The following is a 27,002-nucleotide window of genomic DNA, read 5'->3' as shown; positions in this document are numbered from 1 at the left end:
ATCCTGTCCCTACTAAAAGTATAAAAATTAGCCAAGCAGAGTGGTGAGTGCCCATAATCCCAACTACTTGGGAGGCTAAGGCAGGAGGATCACTTGAACCCTGGAGGTGGAGGTTGCAGTGAGCCGAGATCGTGCCACTGCACTCCAGATTGGGTGACAGAGCAAGACTCTGTCTCAAAAAAACAAACTGGAAAACCAACAAAATGTTCACCATAAGAAAAATGGATATATTGTAGTATAATCATATAATGGAATACTATACAGCAATGAGAACAAATAATTCACAACTACATACAGCAATATGGATGAATCTCACAAACATAATGCTGGGCAAAAGAAGACAGAGACAAACATACATACTGTATAATTTCATTATATGAAGTTCAAAACCGTGCAAAATTAATCAGTTTATAATTAGAAGTCAGCATAATATTTATCCTTGGGTAGGTGTTGGGTAGTGGGTAATGACTAGAAAGGGACACAAGGAAGTATCTGAGATGTTGGTAATATTCTGTTTCTTGTTCTGGGTATTTGTTACACAACAGTGTTCACTTGGTGAAAATCTACTATGTCTGAATGTGTATAATTCCAACAAAAGTTCACTTAAAAACACACAATAAAATTTTTTGGAGGATAAGTTGACACTTGATTTGCATATCTATATGAAACAATATGTGCATAATGACAACATACTTTTGAAAAACTACTAAGGATCTAATAAACAACAAAATTTACTATTTTAAAATTATAACAATTAAAATGTATTGGTACAAAATGGTAGTGACACACATAATAAGCAAGTCAATGGAACTAACTATAATGAATAGAAAGTGATACAGTAAATATGAGTGTTTTTTACTATGGCATAGATAGCATTTCAATAAATAAGTACATTTACTTGTGCACTTAAGTAAAAGCATTAAATCTATAAGTTATATATAATAGAAAGAACATTTCTAAAAGAGATAAAAGGATTTTGGTCAATGCTATCGATCCATTGAATCATTTTGCCTTTCTGAGCGTCACTGACTGACTTGTAAAATAATAGATTTGAAATAGGGTGCTTTCTATAACTTATAATCAAATTAATCAAAAATAAGAATTGTGGACAGGAGGAGAAGAGCAAAGACAAAAGTTAATTTTTTTTGTTTGTTTTGTTTTTGAGACGGAGTCTCGCTCTGTCACCCAGGTTGGAGTGCAGCGACGCAATCTCGGCTCACTGCAAGCTCTGCCTCCTGAGTTCACGCCATTCTCCGGCCTCAGCCTCCTGAGTAGCTGGGATTACAGGCGCCCGCCACCACACCTGGCTAATTTTTTGTATTTTTAGTAGAGATGGGGTTTCACTGTGTTAGCCAGGATGGTCTTGATCTCCTGATCTCGTGATCCTCCCACTTCAGCCTCCCAAAGTGCTGGGATCACAGACATGAGCCATCATGCCCGGCCAGCCGACAAAAGTTAATTTTAAAGCTTAGGACAGTACACAAGATAATAAAGGTAGAAACAGTATTCAGATTTACCCAGGAGAAATCAATATGAGGCCAGGTGTGAACTAGATGAAAAGAAAAAAAAGAACTGTAAAGTGGCAAGACATTACAAATAAACCTGGTTTGGGGATTGAGTGTAAGTTTCCTCGAATTCCTAGAGAAACAACCTATAGCAAGACACTACAAACTACCTCATTTCTACCTTAGTAGATAACTACAGGTTGATGATCCTGAACATTGTACAATACAAACACTAATTGTGTTATATAAAATCTATATACTCTGAACTAGTGTAATTCCAGCCCATATTTACCTTGCAAATGGAAGACGCATCAACTTGCACTGTTTACTAATTCGTTTCTTCTTGCTAGCTGACAGTAGAAAGGAACTCTGATGGAACTATTTTTGAAAAGAATAAAGAAAACAGAAAGTTTCTAACCTTATTAAATCATGTTAGTTACCACAGTACCAAATTATACAATGACATTAATAGTAAAAGAACATTTCTTGCATTTGCCTTTAATAGTTTAATGAGAATAATGTGATAAGGTTAAAACACAGTTCATCCTTAATCATGCCAACGAAAGATAATCACTGCCAATATTTTGGTAAATAACCTCAACATTCCTCCATGTGTAGGAATAAATACATGACTATACCTACACAAATACAATATCTTTACATACATGCAATATGTTCATGTCTATGTGTTATGTAATATTTTATTGAATTTTATAATACATCTTTTAAATGGCCTTTTAAAATTCAAAATCTGGGTGATTTTAATATATCTTTTATATATTTGCTTATCCACATTTCTAAATTTTCAGATACAAACATGTTTTTAATTATTAATAAAGACCAGAAAATTAGGCAACACACAACCATGTTTCTTATTACAGAGCTAAGCTGTAATAGAAACAAGGGAATGGCGCCAAATTATCAAGCTGATTTTAAAATTCATATGAAAATGCAAAAGACCTAGAATAGCTAAAACAACAACAACAACAAAAACTTTGAAAAAGAAAAAAGTTAGGAGGGTTACAGTAATTGAGACAGTACAGTATTAGCATAATGATAGACAAATAGATCAATGACATAGAACAGAGAGTCCAGAAATGGATTCAATATATTTGGCCAATTAATTTTTGACAAAAGCACAAAGGTCAAATGGGGAACCTAAACTTCCACACTCACCAGGCTATAAGACGACAACTCTCTTCCAAATCTGGGGTACCATCAAAAAAGGCTTGGGACAGCCCAGTGTTAGAGTACATCCCCACCCAGCAATGTCAGTGGAGGACATATTTGGATCTCTATCCTGTTTCATATTCTTTTTATGAGATGGTCAGTTGGGTGCAGCCATTAAAAGAAGGCAGAGACTCAGGAAAAAAATAAAATTTATTATACTCACAGGTCCTAGAGACAAGAGGTACAGCAGGCCATGCAGAGCCACACAGAAAAGACACTAGGATGGTCAGGAGGCAGAAGATGAGAACGAGGGGAAGGTTTAGGCCAGAGCCTATTATCGGAGTTTCCACAGGAAAGGCAAGGCAGGGCAGGGTGAATAGTCTAGAATTGGCTAGTTTGAATAATTCTGGCAGGCTCTAAGACATAGGAGAGGTAGGTCCCTGGTTGCCTAGTACCTGACCCAGGGACAATTAAAGCAGAGGACCATTGCCTCCTGAGATATAAGGGCCAGACAGGGGAGGTATGGCTCTGGATTAGTTAGCTTGCATGTCAAAAGTGCTATGGTTTGAATGTCTCCTCCAAAACTCATGTTGAAACTGAATTACCATTGTGATGGTATTAAGAGGCAGGACCTTTAAGAGGTAATTATGTCATGAGAGCTCTGCCCTGACGAATGGATTAATGCTGTTATTGCAGGAGTGAGTTAGTTATAGGAGTCTGGTCTCCTTTTCTGTCTTGCATGTTTTCTCGCCCTTCCACCTTCTATCATGGGATGACACATGCCAGATGTCAGCATCATGCTCTTGGACTTCCCAGCCTCCAGAACTGTGAACCAAATGAATCTCTGTTCTTTATAAATTACCCAGTCTTTTTAGAGAATGAAATCTCAAATGAAAACAAGAAAATAAAACGATAAATTACCCTGTATGTGGTATTCCGTTATAGCAGCAGAAAACAGACTAAAACAAAAGACAAGCTCCTAGCTGGTCCCTTGCTATCTCTAAAAATTGGCTAGCCCTGAGAAGGGCAGTGTCTGTAGCCAATAATATTTTTAAAGATGTAAAAACATCATAATACACAGAAAATAAAATGTATATATGCTATACATCCTCATTCAGTGATAGGAAGGAGTTCCCCTCCCTCTCCTCTATGGTGGGGATAGAAGTGGTTTAATAAAGAACTAGGATTTTCATCACTCTTCAGGAGTAACAACCTCCCCCCTTCATTATCCTCCTCATCCTCATGTCAGCAGAGGCCATGAAAGTAATGAAGTGCCCTTCCCTGTTCCAGCCACAGTGGTGTCAGCCTGAACTCCCAGCTCCATTCATCAGTTATGCCCACCATAGTGTTGTCAACAGAGGCTGAATGGGAAGTCTAAACTTCAGTACCCACTTGGCAGTAGGCGGCACCTCCCCTTACCACCAGTGTAGTGTCAAAGGAGGTCTCCTTAAACAGAAGATGGAAATAAGATCCAATGTCTTATAATGCACCTAAAATGTCGCAAGATACAATCGAAAATCAATCACTCGTCATGCCAAAAATCAGGTAACTCTAAATTTGAATGAGAAAGGACAATAGATACCAACACTGAGATGACACAAATGTTAGAATTATCTGACGAAGATTTTAAAAAAGGTATCATAAAAATGCTTCAACAAGCAATTACTAACATGATTAAAACAAATGAAAAAATGGAACATCTCAGCAAACAAACAGATGTAAAGAGCCAAATGGAGCTCAGAACTGAAAAATGTAATAACCAAATAAAACAAATTAAATGGGCTCAACAGCAAAACCAAGAAAACAAGAGGGGGAAAAAAATCTGTGAACTTGGAGATAGAACAATAGAAATTACCCAAACTGAACAAGAGAGAAAAGAGACTGAAAAGAATAACAGAGGGTTAGGGATTTGTGGAATAGCAAAAAAGATAAAACATTCATGTCATCAGAGTCCTAGAAGGAAAGGAGAAAGAGAAAGAGTGCGGAACTGGAAAAGTATTTGGGGACATAATGGTTGAACATTTTTCCAAACTTGATAAAGACATGAACCTACAAATTCAAGAAGCTGAGTGAACCTCAAAAAGATAGACCCAGGGAAATTCAAGGCAAAACACATCAAAGTCAAAATTCTCAAAACTAAAGACAATTTAAAAAATTGAAAGTATTGAGAGAGAAATGGCATCTTACCTACAGTTAACAATAAAAAAAGCATTGACTCCAAGTTAGAAAAGTAACAATGAAGCACAAAAAGGCAAAATAACTTGTTAAAAATAAAAGCAAAAAATGTTTGAAACATCAAACATTAAATTAAATTAGAAAGATAGTTCTTTTAAAAAAGAATAAAATAAAATAGAAAAACCACAACAACCTAAGATAGTGGGGGGCGGGGGGGGCGGGGCAGGGAAGACAAATAAAGCGCAAATACACAAAATTAACCAACTGGGGAAATACAACACAGACGAAATTAAAGAATAATGACAGACGACTCTGGTCAACTCTGTAAACATCAATTAAAAAGCTTAGATTAAACATTTAACTTTCTAAGGAAAAATAATTCAATAAAACAAAATACGAAAGAAAGACATTTTCCTAAGGGGACCAATATCCATAGGATAAATAAAGTCAACAAAAAGCTACTATCACTCTCATCAAAAAAGTCCCAGATCCAGATGGTTTCACAGAATAATTCTACCACACCTTTAAAGAAAAACAATTATAATACTGTATCACTTTTCAAGAACACAGAAAAAGTAAGACATCCAAATTCTTTTTATGAGCTTAGTATATATATCATTGTTATCAATGCCTAAAGACTGTACGGTCTTATGTTTTTTTCCATGCGTAGAAAAAAAACTTCAGAGTCCTCACTTATAACAATAGAAAAATCCTAAACAAAACTGGCAAAAAAGAATTCAACAGCGCATTAAATGAAAAATAAATCACTTCTGAAGTTTATTACAGAAATGTAAAATTAGGAAAGTTACTAAAATAAATAATCATACTAAGACACCTAAAAAGACCACATCATCATAATGCTAAAAAGATACTTACATTATTTGGCATTATTTTTATTTAGAAAGCTCAATCAAAGAGGGACTATAGGAAACATACGGACCTTACTTATTTATATACAAAACAAGCATCATTCTTACTGGGGAAACACTACCTAATATTTTATACATGTGTATTGCATCCTACTATGTTCTAGATGTTGTTCTGGTAAAGACATCCCTGCACTCAAAAAGCTTACCTTCTGATGGGATGAACAATAAAAAAAATTGTCATACAGTGTTAAGGAGAAAGACGAAAGAAGAAAAGCAGGATATGAAATGTTGGTACAAGGGTTGGGAGTGTTTAAATTTATGCAGAGTTGCCAGGGAAGACTTCACTGTAGTCACTTTTGAGTCAACATTTGAAGGACAAGAACTTGTTGCATGCAGACAGAATATGTACAAAAGCACTGCGGTAGCAACTTACCTCTGTTTGAGGGAATGGGAAGAGAACGGCACTGAAAAGGTTAAGGAGTGGAAGAAACAGGAGAGTAGTAAATGAGGTGGAAGAAATAATAAGAGTTTCAGTTTTCAGATCATATCAAGCAATAGATAAGACTCCACTGGAGAGTTTCAAGCAGAGACTAACATTTTAACAGGATCATTCTGGCTGTTATAATAAGAAGAGAATACATAGAGAAACAAGAGAAAAAGAAGGCCAAGTTGGGATGCTATTATTAATACCATATGTAAGTGAGAGATAATGGTGCCTTGGACATGGGTAGTGAAAGAGGGTTGTGAGAACTGGTAGAATTGTAGACTGATTTTGAAGGCAGAACTAAAATGATTTGCCAAAGCATCAGATATAGGGTGTGAGAAAAAGATAGGAAAAGAGAGTTGTGATTATCTTAGATGAAAATCTCATAAGGAACTGGTTTGGTGGCAAATGTGAAATTTGAGATGCCTTTTAGACGTCCAGATGCCAAGTAGGTAATTAGATATAAATTGTCTGGAGGTCAGAGGAGATGGTCAGGCTGGAATTACAAATTTGAAAGTCATCAGTATACAGTAGTAACTAAAACCGTAAGATAGAATAAAATTATTTAGGAGGAGTGAACGTAGATAGAAAAGAGAAGTCCAAGAACTAAGTCATAAGGCATTCCCAAAACTTAGGAAAACAAAGAGAAACCAGCAAACAGACTGAAAAAGAATAGCCAGAAGGGTAGGAACAGACTTAGTAGAGTGTAGTATTCTAAAACTCATAAGAAGTCAATATAAGAACCAAGAATTATCCATGGGTTTTCGCAACATGGACATCAATGGTGACTTTCAGGATTTAGTGGATTGGTGGTGAAAACCCAGTTGGAATGGGATCAAGAGAAACTAGAAATAGTGAATAAATCTCTCAAAAAGCTTTGCTGTAGAGGCAAGAAGAGAGCTGAGATAGTAGCTGGCAAATAGGTGGAATAAGAGGTTTATTTGTTTGTTTGTTTAAGATGAGAGATGATAACATTTTTGCATCCTGATGGGAATAATTCAGAAGGGAGGAAAAAAGTTAATGATGCAAGAGGGAAAGGCACTCTACACTAACACAAGCCAACAGCAAAGTACAACCCAAGTGTCCAACAACAGGAGCCTAGTGAGGTAGATTACAAGTCCACTCTAGATCTATCCAAAGCAGCACCAAAAGAGAATGAGGAATCACTCCACGTAATCATTTGGAGAAATCCCCAAGATATGTCACATAAAAAGTAAGGTATAGAACATCTGGTATAGCATGGTATCTTTTGTGTAAAGAAGAAAAGAAAATATTTATTTTGTTTATTTGTTTGTTTTTCTATAAATAAACAGATGAAAGCAATCACCTGCATGAGGTACAAGGAGAAGAGAGAATGGAGAAGAAAGTAGCTGAAGGCGGACAAAAGCATGTGTGAAACTTTATTCTATACTTTTCTTACCTCATTCTGATGTCAGAACAGTATGTCTATATGACCCATCACCTGCCCCACTTAATAACAACTAGAAAGAAAAAGAATTTTAAAGCTTGGTATGCAAAAGTTAGTCTGTTAAATAGTAAGTTCGAGAAGGTAGCTACCAAGATTGTATACTATGCCTTCACCTCCAGCTTCTCCATCTACCTGCTGTCCAGTTTTTACTTTTCCTTAATCTAGATGTTGACCTCAGCCCTCTGAATTCTCCAAAAAGAACCACATGAAAAGCATTTGGAAAATTTAGAATTTGTTTTAGAAAACAGTATAAAGTAGGACCACCCTCTATTTTTCTCCCCAGTTTTTCAATTGTGTCCATCTTTGAAACAAACAAACAAACAAAAACCCCAAAGTCTTTCCTCACTTAAAATGCTTCCTTTCTACTAATGTCTTCATGTTTCTTAGTCCGTTTAGGAGCCAGTATGTTCCACTAACCTGTCTAATCCTGTTACTTTTAATAAAAACTTAATTTTCATATGACATTTTCAATAACCAATTATACAAAATGATAATATGCTGTTAGCCAGTTAAAACTGATATTATCATCAGTCCTTTGCACAAAACTTGAAATATGAATCTCCAACCTTGATGTTATTTAAGTAATCTCAGTGATCCTCTGTAATCTAAAGAATGACACTATTTACATATAAATTCTACTTACCTCAGAAAGACTGCTCATTTCAATTGCAGTTATCAAGTTATTGTTCATGAGAGCTTCTATGTCTATAAGCTTCTTATTCTGCACATGTAAAATAAAGACCCCTTTTAATCAGTTAAGACTTGGAATGTTTTATAATATCAAGCGTTTATGAATGCCATCCATGTGAGAAAACTTAAAAAATAATTGATATCACATTGAGCTAAAAATTGAGATCACATTCAGCTAAAATGGTACATTATATAGTACCAAATAGTGTTATATAGTCCAAATAGTCATACATATCATACATACATACATGTACACACACACACACGTTGAATGCTTTGGAACTAACAATTATACATTTTCCTATAAACATTTTTCTATCTTCTCATACTAATATATCACATGGCAAGAGAACAGTTTGTCAGCCACAGTAATTTAACCCACAAGTAGAGTAGGTCCTTTTTCCATTATAAATAAGTTCTACTTATTTTAGATTTAGATCTATAGTTGTAGCCTAGCTAAACATTGGCTCTCACTGCCCTGTCTGTGAACAGAGTTGAAATTTGGAAGGAAAAGAAACAACTATAATCTTCATTCTGTTTGGCTTGTGGCCAGGTAAATGCTGAGATTAAAAAAGAATAACAACATTCTGGGAACTCTTTTCCTTTCAAGAACACTGGAAGAACTATGACCGTCTTTTAAAAATGTATTAATGTACCAAGCTTTGCTTATGATTAGCAATCAAATGTTGGTCAAGGTATTATACTGGTTTACACAGCATACAAGCACACATTTAGAATGCAGATTTAAAACACATGTTTTATTACCCATTAACAGTTTGTCCTTTAACATAGACTTGCATGGCATACTGACTTTCAATAATTTTTCACAATTAGAGATCTGAAAAATATTTTTAGAGCTTCTATAATAATGCAGCTAAAAGATTTAAGTTATAATTAGAATTCAAAAACAACATAGCTTCCATACCAAGTTATTCAGCTTTAGGCGAAGAAATGTGTTCTCAAAATTCAGTTTCTCTACTTCTTTTTGCAATAGCATCTTTTCAGTTGTAATTCTTCGAGAATTCTCTTTTTCTCTACTAAGAGCCTGAGCTAATGCCCTGTTGTTGTGCTTTAAAGATATTTTGAAAATAGAAGAATTATCTGTAAAAAGATTTTTAAAATGAGTTAATATTGAACTTACACCTTAATTTTTGTATTCCTTAGTAAAACTACATTAGACAAAATGCATTTCACTTTATAAGTTTTAACTGAAGATTGGAAAAGAGAATAACAATACAGACGTAGTTTTGAGAAAAATGAACTCACAGTTTAGAGCTGAAGAAATGAAAGCTAGACAGAAGAGGATGAATTCAAGAGTTGTGAGGAATGCAGAATATATATAAAAAGTTAGGAATAAGAGGACTGCAGCACAGACACAGCATTCTACATAATTAGATCAGTCACAAAAACTAAATATTGATACTTGCTGCTCGACCTGCTTTCCTACGTTTGACTAGCAGACAGAATGGAGAAACTGATTCTGCAGCTCTAACTAGAAATGTCCCATAGGAATGAGGATAGCCAATCTGTGAAAATTCTAAAGCCAGTTTCTACAGCTCCAGAATTGAAGAAATTACTTAATACTCCCAAAGTCCATTTTCAAACTTTGAGTGACAGAGGCATACTTACTCTAATGTTAGACGGATAATCTAAACCCCGTGGGACCTCTTACTACCATCTAAAAGATCCTACCTCTTATTTCTAGGCATCTACTGCAATCTAAATTTGACTTCTCTTTAAAAGCACTATGTAAATATGATTTAAATCACTCCTGAAATGCTTTTCTGTTGGAAGCAAAGAAATTTCCTTGTGAATTCATTGGTAGAGCTTACCTTAAATACAGTGTGTTCCCTTAGTACATTTAAAATATCATTATATTTTCATAATTTTAACTTACATGTCACCATTCAATAACATATGCCACTGAATAAAAGTCTAGTGTATGTGAAATAAGTTTTATAAAATTTAATAACATTTTGTAAGTACTCAGGGAAAACTTGGGATTCTGCAAAACAGTGTCCAAAACAGTACTTTACCTTTGGCAGAGAGAGTAGTTTTGGATAGCCATCCTTGGCAGAGCAAATGGAAATTGACTAGAACCAGCTTAGGATTTCCAGAAGATAAAGAGTAATAACATTTTCCTATTGTACTCCTCAAAGTCAGCATATTCCTTCGTAACATGGGGTATGGAATAGTCTTGCCAAAGGGAGGAAGCAAGAGCCAGTGTAAGAAGTGGCTCTAGAGACCTGGGTGGGAGCTGCATCATGATTTACAGGCACCCAGGAGGCTGGGTTGTTTTAGAAGTCACATGTGATTGTCCTTCGCAGAGCTGTATCAGCAGATAATGTGACTAAAAGGATACCTCCCCCGACTCCTGCTAAGATGGTTATGAACACTGAGATAATGTTCAGAAGTAATGAAAATTTATCTTGGAGTTTTCCCACCTCCTTTTTTTTTTTTTTTTTTTTTTTTTGCCCGTCTGATGCCTTAACTCCAGAATTCATGAAATTCCATTTCCAAAGTGCTCAGTGTCTTCGTAAGATTGCCTATATAAAGTCACACACACATATATATAAAAGCACCCAGTGTGAGCCAACCTCCTCTAGGCTACCCATCATCCAGTTGCCACAACATGCCAGAACAACCTGCTACACTTATTACGTCTTTTCCAGAAAAATCTTGTTGGTATTTTTTTCTGCGCTGTAGAAACTAGCTGTCTTGGGCCACTGCAGCCTCACTGCTGAAAATTCGGCTGTCACACTTAGGGTAAATCATCAAAACCACCCAACTAACAGGAGTCGAAAGAGATAGGAAGGATCAAATTTAAATAGTTATCAGTTAACAAAACAGTCATCTTAGTAATTTTCTGTACTTGATAAAATAAGGTAGAAAACATAAAACAATTCTGGGGAAAAGTTAAAATGTGAGTGTATTTTAAAACTAGTGGCACTTACTTAGAATTTTTGTTTTTATTTTTGAAGCAAGAGAAACATTCAACTTAGCAGTCTTTGAAATTCTTTTGTCTTTCACATGTCTCTTAATTCCTGAGGTAAAAAGTGAGCCAGTTTCCATCACTGGGCACGCCATTACTGAAGTGAAAGAAAAAAATATCATAGTATTGATTAATAAAAGAAAAAGTATAACTGATAAATACATTTTAAAAAGTAATAATCATGACTGAATATATTCTGTGCATTAAGTATTTGCTAAACTTTGTATAAAATCTGAAAGTATGAATGTAATCAAAAGTGGCTTAAGGTATAATCCAAAAAGGTAAATTATTTTTTTCATTTAAACCTATATTAATCATCTATATACCAGGTACAGGGGACAGATGACAGGATATGGTCTCTGCTCTCATGGAATGCATGGAATGTGGGTACAGACAGTGCTTTCATACAATGTAAGAAGTGTAACCTTAGAAATATACATAGAGTTTAAAGGAAGTACAGAAGAGATATACCTAATCCAAGGTGGGGAAGGGGGTTGGAGAAATAGGAAATCTTAAATTTGTCTATTAGATTTCTGGCCTATTATAGAAACAGGAAGATAAACAAATCATTACATTATAGTATTACAAGAGTAATAGCTACAATACACAATGCAGAGGAGAAGTGATTAACTGTGCCTGGGCAGAGGAAAAGGATCAGAAATAGCTTCACTGAGAAGGAGCGCTTGATGTTGAGTTATGTAAGACCAACCTCCCCATGGCTCCATTTCCTTCCCAAGCCTCCTTACCTCCATCTGCAGAGATCTAAAAAAAAAAAAACCCGTCCCCTGCACCTGCCTAACCCTCAGTACTCAGCCTCCCCACCACTACCTGCCTTGAGTCCACAGGACTCAGCTCACTACGGCAATCCAGAACTCAGCTCACTATGTCAATCACGGCAAGAATCCCTCAACTCCTGGGTCACATTCATCCCCCTCACTCGAATCCCCTCAGCTCTACACATTCCTCATCTGGTCCTGTGGTAAGCTGGAAAATGGCCCCCCAAAGTTATTAGATCCCTTTAATTTTAAACTTCATGTGGAAAAACAGCCTTTGCAGATTTGAATAAGTTGAAGATCTTGTAATGGGGAGATCAATCTGGATTATCCAGGCAGGCCTAAATACTATCACAAGAGTCCTTACAAAAGACAGCAGAAACAGGAGTGATGCAGCCACATGCCAAGGACTGCCAGCAGCCATCAGAAACTGACAAAACAAGGAAGAGATTCTCCTGAAGAGCCTCCAGAGAGAGTGCAGCTGGGAATACACTTTGAGGGGTGAAAAATTCAGTGATAACTGAATTTAGACTTCTGGCCTCCAGAACTGTGGGGAAATACATTTCTGTTGTTTTAAGCGCCTCATTTATGATAATTTGTTAAAGCAGCCAAAGGAAATGAATACAGCCTGCATATCTTACCCTTGCCAGACCCATGAGGTCCTCTAGAACTCACATTCCATCATCAACCAAACCTCTACAGCCTCAATCTCTTTTCTGAATGTTCTCTTCATCTTCTTGAACCACCTTCTACCCTGAGGACACAGATTCTCCTGTCAGGCAGGGGCTGTTTTCCTTCCACACCCCTTCTAGAGGCTACAACACATTCATGTGTGCAGACCATTCATCTTCCCTCCTCCCTAAAAATTCCCATCCTTGAATATACTGTCATTTTATTCCTTTTTCCCTTTGTATCAGCTCTTCCTTCAAATGACCACAGGGCTTGCTCACTTCCTTCGAGCATTTGCCAAAATGTCACTTTCTTAGTGAGACTTCCCAGTCCAAACTACTTAAAAATTGCACACTTACCCCCATTCTCCCCTTCTGTTTTATTTTTTTCCATTAACTTACCAATGTCTAAGATAAAATTAAATAGTTTATTTAACTTATTATCTGTTTTCTCCTACTAAATTGTAAGTTCAATGAGGACATAAACTTTTGTCAAGTTTGTTTGCTTCTGTATCTTAGTACAGAAATATGCCTGCCACATAGCAGCTGCTGGATAAACATTTGTGGAAGAAGTGACTATGAATGAATGGAAGAACTTTCCAATAGAAAAACTGTCCACTCTTGGAATGGGTCTCCTCTGAAAGTGTTAAGCAGATGTTGGGAGGTGTCAAGCAAATAATGGAAAGATGGTTTCAGAAGAAATTTCTGCAATGGGGAATAAGTTGAACCAGAAACTTTTCAAGATTAAGGCTCAACGGTTCTTTTAAACGTTTTGCCAAAAAGAAACTTTAAAATCAAACATCACTATCTATCTCATAGACAGTAGAACACAGAAACTCCCCTCAAACTGTTGCATCTCACACCTGAAAGGGATCCTAACATAGAAATCTAGTTCATCTCCCAAAAAATCCAGTCTGGAATATCAAATCTCATTTTACTAATTAGGAAACCACAGCTGGACTGCCCTCCCCAATAAACTGGTTCTGACACAATTCCTTAATTTAATAAATGACACTGTCAATCGCCTATTCAAATCCTCATGCCAGAAATCTGGGAGTGTTCCTTGACATTGCCCTGTCAGTCCCTACATCAATGACCTTACCAAGGGAAACTTTAGGAGCCAGAACCAGGCATTTGGAGTACTGCTCCAGGGTGATTTACCATGAAGACACTGAGACATTATGATAGTGATTACAATTGTGTTGGAGCTCCAGTTCCAACGTTTCATAGCTATGTGATCTCAACACCTCTTCGTCTCAATTTCCAGATTTATAAAACCATAAAAAATCAGGTCATCTCCTTGTAGGGACTAAATGAGCCAATGTATGTACGGTGTCTAGTACAGGACCTAGTATACAATCAGCACTCAATACCAGCACCTATTTATTACAACTCTGTGACACCTGTCCGGCCAGCATCTCGACTATCTCTAAATACGAAATACTCAGTTCCACATCCAATTCTCCTGAATTGGATACCTCATCTAAAAATGTGTCCTATTCTCTACTGAATAGGATAGAACAGGACATCTTTACTGAATAGGACATTGTCCCTATTCTCTACTGAAATCCCACCTGTACATCAAGTAGCTCAAGTTCCAAGTTCCAAGTTCTCCCCAGTCTTCCATCACCTCTTCGCCTTCAGCCAGCCTCTCCAAAGGAGAGGGCTCCTTCGAGAACTATGGCACACAGTCCCTAACATTGATTCCGCAGACACGTACTGAGCGCTCACAATGCCCTAGAAACTGTTCAAGCGAGTCGAGCAGTCCCAGAGACAGAAATTTCTTCCCTTAAGTAGCTGACCTAACTGGTGGCTCTCCCTGCTCGCCCTGCCGGACGCTCAAATCTCAGAAACAAGAGGCAGCGACTCAAAGCCAAAACAGGACTCCCTCAACGAACCCCTCGGAGCCGGAGAGGGGCGCCGTCCCGGATGCGGGAGGACAGAGGGCGGAAGACGAGCCAGAGACCGAGGCGGACAGCGCCTAGAGAACCGGCTCAAGAACGACACCGATCCCGACAGTGAGAGGGCGGTCACGTCAAACGCCGCAGGCCACTAACTTACCTCTCTTTCAGCGTGGGGCACCCCCACCTAGCTCAGGGCGCTCGGCAAGCAGCAGCAGCAGCGGCTCAGGTTTAAACGCCACAGCCGTTGGCGGTTGCCCCATCAGCCAATCGGGGCCCGCGAAGATGGCGCAAGGGAGGACGGTTACTAGGAAGTGGAAGGCGGAAAGGGCGGGACCCCGCTGCGAGGGCAGGAGGGGGCGTGCTTTCGCCCCGTGTTGGTGGCGGTCCGCTGTCTCCTGAAGCGTTGATGGAAAAGGAAGCGCTTCTCTGACATTCATTATCAATCACATGTCTGAAAGGCTTGACAGCCACCTCAAGTCTGTTAGAAGGTATATGTTGTTTACTGGGATACTACCCACCCACATCTTACCATTTCTTCTGCATCCTTGCATTTCCAGTTGTGATACCAGCACCTTTAGTTTTCACTTAAAAGCTCTCCCCATGTTTCTTTTAACTTCTGGGGGAAAAAGGAGCAATGATATTTCGTTGCAAACCCCGGATCTCATTAATATTTAGGTCTTGCACTAATGGTTTGTTTTAGCTGAATATACAAGACTGACGTTTTCCATTATACGCAACTACATTTTAAAAATGTATTATTCACCTTATATTCCATGTCAATTCGCTTATTTTTCGCAAATTACTTTCATAATCTTTACAAAGAATTTGGAGAAACTACAAAGAATAAAATTTCCTCTTTGTATGCCATTGGACTGAAAATGAAAATAACTTGTTAAATCAAGGTTCCAATAATTGATTATACAGTAATGCAGTCAACTTCATACTCTTGTCAATTTTTTGTTCATTCGAAGACATTTGAGAATTACTTTTACTTTAGAGAATCTAGACAAATGATGCAAAACATGCTTTTGAGTTCAGACCTTTTAGTCTAATCAGTCTCCAAACAGATCTGGTTACATGAATCTTGTGTAAGTAGAAAAGTATTTACTGATTGTCCAGCTGCTAAAATTCCAGAAGACAGTAAAATAAAAAATTTCAATAACGGTGGTTAGAAAGTAATATACTGGTTATAGAAATTTGTGCTTACATAGGAGTTAACTAGCACTGTATCTTGCTTACCCAGCCTGACACATTAAATGCTCAATGTATATGTTTTTTTTAAATGAACCTTGTAGTGACTGTGCCATTTAATGGTTATTTAATCTTGGCCAAACCACTTAATCTCTCTGGGCTTCTGTTTCCTCATTTGTAAAATGGAGTTAATAACAGCATCGCATATATTTTATGATGGTTTCAATCAGTGGGCCCTTTTGTTCAAATGCATTGATATCGCTTTCTTCCCAATGGACACATTTTGTAGCTACAGCTTCAAAACCAAAACAAATCGAAAAGGGAGACAGGAAAGTCAGGGGGTAGGGGAGATGCTAAAACATTTATCAAGACATGAATACCAAGACCTCTTTAAAAAAAAAAAAAAAAAGTGCTACCTTATCTCAGAGCAGTTGAAAGGATTTAACTGCTTTGTAAATTGTAAAACCTCTTGAAAATGTAAATTAGTATCATATACAACCATAAACCTAAAACATATAATTAATCAGGTTAAATTTAATGTGATCTCAGCTTGCTTTGTAGTTATTTGCCTTTTGCCTCTTGGTATAATGGATAGAGGCAGGAGCCCTGGATGAGAAGTCTGGAGATGCAATTATTGTAGTTGTGGCTGAGTCATTAGCTGTGTGTTCCTTGTTTCAAGTATTTTATCTGTGAAATAAACCAGTTACATTAAATGAGCTCACAGGCCTGTTGTGATACTCTCCTCTGCACTGGGCACTGATTTTGTTCCTCTCCATCTGTTTTCCTTTATTCTTATACTCATTAGTTGCCTGATTTTCTCTACCTAAGGGTAGATTCCAGTCAATTAAAATTTGATTGTCCTAAGACACAATCACCCACACCGAAAAAGGTATGGGAAGGAAAGAGAGAAAGTGTAACTGTCAAAAAACAAAAACCAGAAAAGCCCTCTTTAACATACCAGCATTACTAAAACAAAAATCGGCCAAGAACAGTCCCTGAGCAGGAGCCAAGTAAAGAACACTGCAAATCAATAAACCAATAAAACAAAGTAGAAAAAGTGTACTTACATTTTATGAAACCATCTGACCTGATCATCTGTACCAGTCTGGCAGGATGCATTGCACCAAGGAAAACTAACCCAGGCTGATAGAAGCAGAAAAGAATATTGGGTGGGTTAAAGCGTTTCTGGGTAGGATAGAGATACAGGCTTGGAAAATAAGGTGAGCTTGGTAGCAGACGAGCACTTAGCCATGGTCATGCTACCAAAAATAGCCCTTTGAGGATGCAGCTGATCGTGCACAGCCACCAGTGGCACTAGATGCCGCCACTGGGACCACCACTGCTGCTGCATATGGGAAAATGGGCATAGTTGTGCTGCAGTTTTCCTGTCACTGCTGCTTGGCATTACTAGCTCCTGTTGCTAGACCTGGTTTGGGTGTGTCTGACTAGTCAAACCTGAATCATATGCTACAAGTCCTGCTGCAAGGGTGTCCTGAACAGCCTGTGTCTGGCTTTTGTTGTTATTGTTGTTGATGATGATGATTATGATGATGTTGGCTTCTTAGTGAGAGGTAACCTAGACTCATAAGGTGAGGAATTACCCAAACTCAGGAAGTGCATTTTGAGTTAGGTGGCCAAAAGAATGACAAAGATTCATTTCAGTATTTTATGCAACTTTACTACAATAATTACTTTTACTTAATAGAAACCAGTTAAATAAGCTGTGCTGGGTGATGGATAGCTAATCATTATAACAGCAGTAGATAATATTTATTAAGGGCTTATCATGTCCTAGACACCGTGTCAAGCCCTTTAAATGCCTTTTTAGTTCTCAAAATGATCCTATGTGGTAGGTACCATTATTTCCTTTTTAAAGCTGAGGAAATTGAAGCACCAAAAATTTAAGTAACTTCTACAAGGTTTAGTTAAGTGGTGCAGCTGGTATTTGAACCCAGGCAGCCTGGCCTGAGCCTCTCAAGATAGTGAGAGAATTACTTTGTCATTTGTCACTTTGGTTTTGAGGCATGGTATCCATCATGCTAATTTCCTCATGTTTCCTGCTTGTCAGCCTTCTCTTTCTCTTCAATATACATTTATCAGGAGCCCCTTTGCACCTGGCATTTTGCTGAGGGTAAAGATGGATGAGGCTAATGTTCTTTCCTTTTGGGAGACAGTAGACAAGCAAATAATCCATTCCTGTATATTGTGATATGTAGATGTTAAGTGAGGTTTGCAAAAGATGCTATCAAAGCACTTAGGAAACAGGACAGCTGTGGTGACTCACTGTAATCCCAGCACTTTGGTGAGGCCAGGGCAGGAGGATTGCTTGAGCCTAGGAGTTGAAGACCAGCCTGGGTAACTGAGCAAGACCATTGTCTCAAGAAAGAAAGGAAGAAAGAAAGAAAGAGAGAGACAGGAAGAAAAAGAAAGAAAGAAAGAAAAAGAGAAAGAAAGAAAGAGAAAGAAAGAAAGAGAAAGGAAGGAAGGAAGGAAGGAAGGAAGGAAGGAAGGAAGGAAGGAAGGAAGGAAGGAAGGGAGAGAGAAAATGAACGAACTGTTTTAGGAAACAAAGAGCAGCTCTTAAAGAAGAGGGAAGACAAATCTTCAGGGGAAGTCACATAGCAGTGGAATCTCGAAGGCCAGGTTGGGTGGGATTCATTAGGCTGACAGCACATAGCCTGTCCCAGGAAGCAGTTCAGAGCTGCTGGGGCCCAGGATGCATGCGGTCAGATGGGGGGAGCAAAGGCTGAGAGGTTAGACAAAGTCAAGTAACAGAAGGATCTTGGGTGTGCAGCTAAGAAGCTTTACTTTGTGTGGACAATGAAGGAAAGCAATGGGGGTGGGGGAGGGAGCAGTGCTTAAACTCTCAAGAAGTTTAAGAAAAGGGAGTGATAAAGATCGGATTTACTCTAGAAAATCCAGGAGCAATGTTGGGGATGGATGGAAGGGGTCTTTGAGCCTTAAGGTGATTCAAGAATGTTTCTGTGGTTTAGGTAAGGGCAGGGAACATGTAACAGGAATACCAAGCTTCTTTATGTCTGACCAAGGTGTATGTGTGTGTGGAAGGGAGGCTTGTCTGGAAAGGGATAAAATAATCAGGGAACTTGGCCTACCACTTGTCCAGCTAGATAACCTCTTGCCGTGGTTCTCATGGTGACTCTTTTCTCTACACTACTCCAGTCCAGATGCTGGATGACACTGAGAGACTGGGGGAGTCTACTTCTCAACCTCCACCCTGTGCCTCTGCAGGAAGTCCGAAAAGCTTAAAGTACTCCTTTACTCAAGATCTCCAGTCATAAAATCCAAACCATACAAAGTGGAGGCTTGGGGAAGGGGCCTGAAAAGATAGCTGCTGTACTCACTAGCTTTACCAGTGGACTCACACTTACATGTACCACACTGCTGACAGTGTCCTGAAGCCCACGTCTCCACAGTTATTTCCATGTGGACATTCCCTGGCTGCTGGATGGGGTCCCAGAGACCCCCATACCCTCCCTCATCATATAGCCTTCCCTTTTCCACTCTTCGGTGAAAATACAAAGGAATAGCAGTTGTGGAAAATAACAAACTCTGCTATTTAGGAGATCTAGTCGGAAATGTCCAGTAGGCTCACAGAAATAGAAATATGGAGCTGAAAAGGGATGCTTGGATTTGGGAGTCAGCAGCGAATAGTAATTAGAAATCACAAGAGTTGATTAATTTGTGGAGGAAGAGTGTGTAGAGGCATAAGGAGAGTAGAAGGCAGAATCATGGTGAACATCAATGAATGGAGGAAAGATGAAAAGGCAGCAAGAGAGGCAGTGAGAGGTAGAAGGAGACACGTGGGAGGGCTGAGGGAGGAATGAGGATTGGGAAGGGACTGCCAACTTGGTCTTAAGCAGCAGGAAGACCTGAGTGAGAACAGTCCTGGGGTTTGACAGTTAGGGAGTCATTTCTTTTGCAACAGAGAGGATGTGGAGATGAGAACAGACAGTTCTTTGAGGATCAGGAAAGAAGTAGCAATAGCTACAGGGGAATGAAGTTGGAGGGAGGGTTTGTATTTTGAAAGGAAAATCTTGGGGCCCCAAAATTACTGAGCTAAAGGGAAAAGTCAAGCTGGAAACTGCTCAGGGCAAAACTTTCCTCCCATTCTATTCAAAGTCATCCTTCTGCTCCCTGACATAAATGCATATTCTGATTGCCTCCTTAGGAAAAGCTTATCAGAAACTCAAAAGAAGGCAACCATTTGTCTCTCATTTACCTGTGACCTGGAAGCCCCCTCCCTGCTTCAAGTTGTCCCCACCTTTCTGGGTGGAACCAATGTACTTCTTACATATATTGATTGACATCTCATGCCTCCTTAAAATGTATAAAACCAACCTGTGCCCCGACCACCTTGGGCACATGTCCTCAGGACTTCCTGAGGCTGTGTCACGGGCACGTGTCCTTAACCTTGGCAAAATAAACTTTCTAAATTAACTGAGACCTGTCTCAAATTTTGGGGGTTCACGTATTCTTTTTAAAAGCTGGATAAAGGAGCTGGTAGAGGGAGAGAGGCTGACATAGGAAAGCAGTGAGTAGTGGTGAGGCAGGGGTTAGAATCAGGACTAAGCTGTGAGCTGAAGAGTCTCCTTTTCCTTTGTGGTGGGAAGGAGAAGAAAGACCAGATATTGTAGGCATAGATAAGTTTGAAAACCAGAGTGCTTTGTAAGTTTTCACATTCACATAAATGTAGGACTGCTATCTTTAGAACATTTGCTTCCTTAAAAGAAAGGCAACTCTACATTTAACATTTTTATGCTTTTATTTTAGTAAAAACTAAGGTAAGTGAAATTATTTAGGCATATACCAAAACTTCCTTATCTCCTGTAAACAGTTTCTGTAACAGAAAGAAATAAAATAATTATAGTCATTCCCCACACTATGATGTTTCAGTCAACTACCAAACAAATGTACGATGGTGGTCCCATAAGATTGTCGTGGAGCTAAAACATTCCTGTTGTCTAGTGACATCACATTCATCATAACATCATGGCACAATTCCTTTATTTTTTAAATAAATTAAGGTAGCCTAAGTGTATAGTGTTTATAAAGCCTACCCTAATACACAGTAATGTCCTAGGCCTTCACATTCATTCACCACTCACTCACTGACTCACCCAGAGCAACTTCCAGTCCTTCAAGCCCCATTTATGGTCAGCGCCCTATGCAGGTGTACCATTTTTCAAAATCATTTATATCATATTTTTACTATATCTTTTCTATGTTTAGATATGTTTAGATACAAAAATACCATCGTGTTACCATTGCCTCTAGTATTCAGTACAGTATCATGCTGTACAGGTTTGTAGCCTAGGTGTATAATAGGCTATGCCATCTAGATTTGTGTAAGTGCACTCTATGATGTTCACACAACAATGAAATTGCATAAAGATGAATTCCTCAGAACATATTCCCATCCTTAAGTGATGCATGGCTGTGTATCTGTAAGATCTGTATTATTGCTTATACTACTTAGGTCTACATTTATTCCTCTTTTTTGGCTACTGAGTCTGTTTTGTACTGAAGGTAGTGTCTTGAAGTCTTTTTGTTAGTGTGTTTCTATCAGTGTTTCTTTGCATGTCCTGTAGTTTTTCCATACCCATTGTGAACTGTGGCATGAAAACATGCCCTCCTTTGTCTCATTTAATGCATTTTGGTTTAAACTTTATTTTGACATTAGCATCACAACCCCTGCTTTATTGTTGTTTCCATTTGTCTAGTGTACTTTTGCCCATCCCTTTCGTTTTAGACTTTCTGAATCAGTTTGATTCAGTCATGTCTCTTATTTTCGGCATCTTGCTTTGTGAACAAAATTGAAAATCTCTTTTGCCTTTTTTTTTTTTTTTTTTTAAACAGAGTGTCTCTCTCTGTCACCCAGGTTGGAGTGCAGTGGCATGATCTCGGCTTACTGCAACCTCTGCCTCCTGGGTTCAAGTGATTCTCCTGCCTCAACCTCCTGAGTAGCTGGGATTACAGGCGCCCACCATCACACCCGGCTAATTTTTGTATTTTTAGTAGAGACGGAGTTCACCATGTTGACCAGGCTGGTCTCAAACCCCTGACCTCAGGTGATCTGCCTGCCTTGGCCTCTCAAAGTGCTGGGATTATGGGCATGAGCACATCCAACAGAAATCTTTTGCTTTTAATAGATAAGTTAAACTCATTCATACTCATTAATATGACAGTTCAACTTATTTTGTTATACATATTTTATACTATAATAATCTTAAAACTGTGTTTTATTTGCTGTGTTTCTTTGCATGATACTTTCTTTGCTATTTTAATTTTAAAATTTATTTTTGCATTTAAGAAAGCTTACAGTTTATTCTACTGGTTATCTTTGTGCTATACCTTTTTTAAGAAACTTCATTCCCTCTTTTTTATTTAACCTTCGATTATCTGATTTTTAAATTTTAATATTGTCCCTTAATCCCCATCCATAGCCTGTATCACATTTGATAAGCTTATTCTATTTTCCTCTTTCTTGTTCCCTTTTCCCATTTTCAGTTGTGTTATTTCTACTTTGTCAGAATGTACTACACAAAACATATGCATTAGTCTGTTCTCATGCTGCCAATAAAGACATAACATACCCGAGACTGGGTAATTTATAAAGTAAACAAGGTTTAATAGACTCACAGCCCCACATGGCCAAAGAGGGAGCTACAATTCAAGGTGAGATTTGGGTGGGGACACAGCCAAACCATATCAACATATAACAATATTTTGTTATCTTTGTCCCCACCTTTGTTTAGTCTTAGGTCTACAGTTAAATAGATCACCATCTGTCCTTTTGAGAAAGTTTTGCCACTTGGTTGAGCAAAAATCACCTTTTCAAAGATTCTTCAAGAAGTGTTCATGTGTTAAAAATTCCCTAAATTTTTTCACGTTTAAAACTCATCTTTTCTTGGCTTGACATTTAATACTTGAAGAATGGGTTGCCTGGAAGTCCTTGATTTACACTTTTTTCCTTGAGTTTTTTTAAAGCTGCTGTTCCATTGTTGTGTTGCTCATATGTTGTTTTTGAGCAGTCCTGTGCCAGTCTAATTCTCTTGTCCTTGTAATTTCTTGTTTTTTTTTTTTTTTCCCCTTGGAGATCTCAGGGATTTTTTCTTTATCTTTGAAATATAATAATTTTACTTGTATATGGTTTAGAGTTGACAATTCTGGGTTAATTTTCCCACATAAATGATGAGGCCTTTTGGTATATAGATTTATATATCCTTTTATATCCTGAAACATCCTTGGATTATGGTCCCATATATTAGTTCTGTTCCTTTGTTGCTTGTGTATATCCCTGCAATAATTTGCATGTTGTTTCTTCTTTGCCTGTCTTCCATTTCAACTACTTCTCTCTGAAATGTCTTCCATTTCAACCACTTCTTTTCTCTCAAAGCTTTTAGTTTTGTATCTTCTTTTCATATCTTGGTTATTTTCCTGTCCCTTATTAAGATTTTGTTTAATTCTCTTTTCCTTTGGAAACTTTGCAATTTGTTCTTCACTTCTGCAGTAATTTGTCTTTTGCTTACATTTCTTTCTTGGATCTAACACACTCTCTTTTATTTCTTCCCATTTTTTGTCTATTTTTACTTTAAAATTTCTGGTTCAAAGTGTTTTTTCATATTCCCAAAAGCTTCTTTGAAGATATTCACTTCACTTTGGAGTTTATGTCAGTTTTCTTCTGCTTTGGATTGTTCTTTTGGTGGGGAGAGGAGAATTTTCATCAGCTGTCATGGTCTTGTTTTCTGTTTTCTTCTTATAATGGTTTTGTATATATTTACTCTGTTTTCACCTGTGGTAGTTAATTTTTTATGTCAACTTGACTGGATCATGGAATGCCCAGCTATCTGGTCGAGTATTATTTCTGGAGACTGTGAGAGTGCTTCTGGAAGCGATTAGCATTTAAACTGGGCGACTCAGAAAGCAGACTGACCTCCCCAGTGTGGGCTGGTACCATGCATTCCATTGAGGGCCTGAACAGAACACAAAGGTAGAGGAAGTGAAAATTTGCTAGGTCTCTGCCTGTGTATTGAGCTGGCATAGCAACCTTCACCTGCCCTCAGCGTTCATGGTTCTCAGGTCTTCACACTCATCCTGGAATTTGTGTAGTCAGTTCTCTGGCTTTCAGGCCTTTGAGCTATGCCACTGGCTTTTCTGGGTCTCCATCTTGCAGAGAGCAGATCATAAGACCTCTCAGCCTTCATATTTGTGTGAGCCAATGCTTTATATTAAATGCATATTTCTAATCTATATCTGTATATCTATACCTGTATCTACATATACATATGCATATACTAACTATTGGTCCTGTTTCTCTGGAAAACCTTGAATAATAGATCATCTGTTCATTTCAAAGATTTGATATGGCTTATGAGATGTCAAGTTCAAGGGTATTCTCTTCTGCAGTGAAATATAGTTTGTCAGTGGATGGCTTTTGCATATGTACATGCATGCACATGCATGTGTATGTAGCTAAAGATTGCATATTTTTAAAGCTTTGAGGCCCGGTTCGGTGGCTTATGCCTGCAATCCCAGCACTTTGGGAGGCCGAGGCGGGTGGATCACTTGAGATCAGGAGTTCGAGACCAGCCTAGCCAACATGATGAAACCCCGTCTCTACTAAAAATACAAAAAATTAGCCAGGCATGGTAGTGCACGCCTGTAATCCCAGCTGTTTCACGTGTCCATGTGAAGAGATCACCAAACAGGCTTTGTGTGAGCAACATGGCTGTTTGTTGCACCTGGGTGCAGGCGGGCTAAGTCCAAAACAGGAGTCAGCAAAGGGTGGTGGGATTATCATTGGTTCTTATAGGTTTTGGGATAGGCAGTGAAGTTAAGAGCAATGTTTTGGGGGCAGGGGGTGGATCTCACGAAGTACATTCTCAAGGGTGGGGAGAATTATAAAGAACTTTCTAAAGGGTGAGGGAGATTACAAAGTACATTGATCAGTTAGGGTGGGGCAGAAACAAAACACAATGGTGGAATGTCATCAGTTAAGGCTATTTTCACTTCTGTGGATCTTCAGTTGCTTCAGGCCATCTGGATGTATATGTGCAGGTCACTGTGGAAATGATGGTTTAGCTTGGGCTCAGAGGCCTGACACCAGCTACTTGGGAGGTTGAGACAGGAGAATCCCTTGAACACAGGAGGCAGAGGTTGCAGAGAGCTGAGATTGTGCCATTGCACCCCAGCCTGGGCAACAGAGCGAGACTTTGTCTCCAAAAAAAAAAAAAAAAAAAAAAGCTTTGAAACTCATTTGCTTTACTTGGCACTAAAATTTCTTTTTACTTATTTTCCTCTTCAGTAAGATTCAAAGGGTGTCTCTCTAGTCCTTTTTACCTTCTGTACCTCCAGAAGCAATGCATTTCATAGACTGTTCCCATGAATCATGTGCACTTTAAGAAAACATGTATAGCAAATGGTTTTATCTCCTAGGAATCTTTTCCAGTATGTTAGCACATACGATGGACTTTCTCTTTTTTCTGGTTTTCTTAGATCAATCGCAGGCCTGTCAACAGCTCTCCTCTTCTCTCTTCTATTCACTTTCTCCAGGCTGCTCTGTATCTCTGTTTCTCAGAACTGTATCTCTGTGAAAGTTTATGGCAAGATCTTGGGACACAGCTAGTAGAGACTGGATGTTTATTTCCTACTTACAGATATACTGAAATTTGAATATTCTCTTTTAGTTATGCAGGTGGCATGCATTTCCTGCAGTTTTGTTTGATCTTTTTATTGTTCTATAGTGTGGTTTTCAGAGAATGAATTGGGAAATTCAGATTTATGCAGCTATAGCTGCTATTGCCTGGTGGCTCAGAAATTGTCCCGTCAGTGTTATCTTGGTGGAACTGCACACTCTGCACCAGGCATTGTAAAAAGAAAAATGTCCCAACTCATCTAGCCTTTGTGAACAAAGAAGCAACCAGACCCTTCCTTCTCCCATACCTTGTCCTGGGTTTGAAGGAGGAGTGTGTTTATGGTTTGGGAATCTTTTCCTGGAGGATAGTCGCAAAGTTATTTGTTTCTCCTTTACCATGCCAAGTACCTATCTTTCCCACCTTAAACAGTGCCAGAAGAGGAGGGCAGTCTCAAGTCTAATCAGGTGTGTGACTCAGGTTCTGAGTTATGTACTGCTTTTTTTCCCCCTTCCCTTCAACCTCCTGTGCACCAGAGCTAGGATTGTTCTTTCCTTCCAGGAGAGCTGCAGGAGGGAGTAGTCACCCAAGGATTTTCCTGATGCTTCAGTTCCACATAAGACCCTCTCTGCCCTCAGTCCACCATACAATTGAAAGCAGTCAGAAAGTGGGGTTATACCAATGCTATTGAGTTAAATATTTGGCCTTTTCTTGAACCTTGCATTAATAGACCATCAGGACTTTTCTCATTATGTCTAGACCCTGTGCTCTATAATCACCCCAGCAGTCCCAATTCCCCAAGTTGTCCACTGTTACCTGGGGCCCTCATCCTCATACTTCTGATATGTCCACTATTATAAGTCAATTTCCCACTCTTCCCATTGCTTCCAAACACCTCCACAGAGCCATTTAAAATTCACTTTTAAATGTTACCATTCTCTCTCTCTCTCTCTCTTTCTTTCTGATGGAGTCTTGCTCTGTTGCCCAGGCTGGAGTGCAGTGGTGTGATCTTGGCTCACTGCAACCTCCATCTCCCAGGGTTCAAGCGATTCTCCTCCCTCAGCCTCCTGGTAGCTGGGATCACAGGCACTGCCACCACACCTGGCTAAAATGTTACTATCACTTAATTTTTTTTTTTTTAACTGAAAGTTATCTGTTCTTAGAGGTCCTGCTTCCACTGTAGACTTCTCAGGTGGAGACTACTTTTTCTTCCACTCCCCCCATATTCCAGAATCAGGAGGTGGGGATGGCGTTCTGTTTTCTCTCAATAGTGCTTCCAAACACTTTTCCCTTCTTTGTCTTTCTAAGCCCTAGGTAATTTTAACTGTATGCATACATCTGGATAGAGGATCTCTCCTTCTTTCCTCAGTGCAGTTTTCTATAACTCTTTTGATCATCAATTATTGGTAACATTGGCTTCCGTTTCATCATCCTTCTCTCTATGCCTACTCATTCTTGTT

At 38.6% G+C, this 27,002-nt stretch overlaps 2 protein-coding genes across 7 annotated transcripts in view; one reads left to right on the top strand and one right to left on the bottom strand.

Annotated features, from left to right (window-relative positions):
• The window catches only part of SGO2 (shugoshin 2), a 54,347-nt gene extending 38,496 nt beyond the window's left edge, over positions 1 to 15,851 (bottom strand). Inside the window, exons 1-6 of one of the 3 annotated variants that reach the window (XM_073019900.1) lie at positions 14,856 to 15,851; positions 12,768 to 12,880; positions 11,316 to 11,450; positions 9,287 to 9,462; positions 8,315 to 8,392; positions 1,798 to 1,883 (exon numbers count right to left, since the gene is read on the bottom strand). In XM_073019900.1, coding sequence (XP_072876001.1) covers positions 1,798 to 1,883; positions 8,315 to 8,392; positions 9,287 to 9,462; positions 11,316 to 11,448 — 473 coding nt within the window. In that variant the 5' untranslated portion in view covers positions 11,449 to 11,450; positions 12,768 to 12,880; positions 14,856 to 15,851. Of the gene's footprint in view, positions 1 to 1,797; positions 1,884 to 8,314; positions 8,393 to 9,286; positions 9,463 to 11,315; positions 11,451 to 12,767; positions 12,881 to 14,368; positions 14,813 to 14,855 lie in introns of those variants that run through there. The other 2 variants (XM_007965788.3, XM_007965789.3) reach the window with 2 other exon arrangements.
• The window catches only part of KCTD18 (potassium channel tetramerization domain containing 18), a 90,835-nt gene that overhangs the window by 40,568 nt on the left and 23,265 nt on the right, over positions 1 to 27,002 (top strand). The gene's annotated exons all lie outside the window — the stretch shown is intronic.

Source organism: Chlorocebus sabaeus, chromosome 10, assembly GCF_047675955.1.
Source record: "Chlorocebus sabaeus isolate Y175 chromosome 10, mChlSab1.0.hap1, whole genome shotgun sequence".
Lineage (NCBI taxonomy): Eukaryota > Metazoa > Chordata > Mammalia > Primates > Cercopithecidae > Chlorocebus > Chlorocebus sabaeus.
The sequence above is the reverse complement of the archived record's forward strand: the minus strand, read 5'-3'. Positions and strand labels throughout refer to the sequence as shown.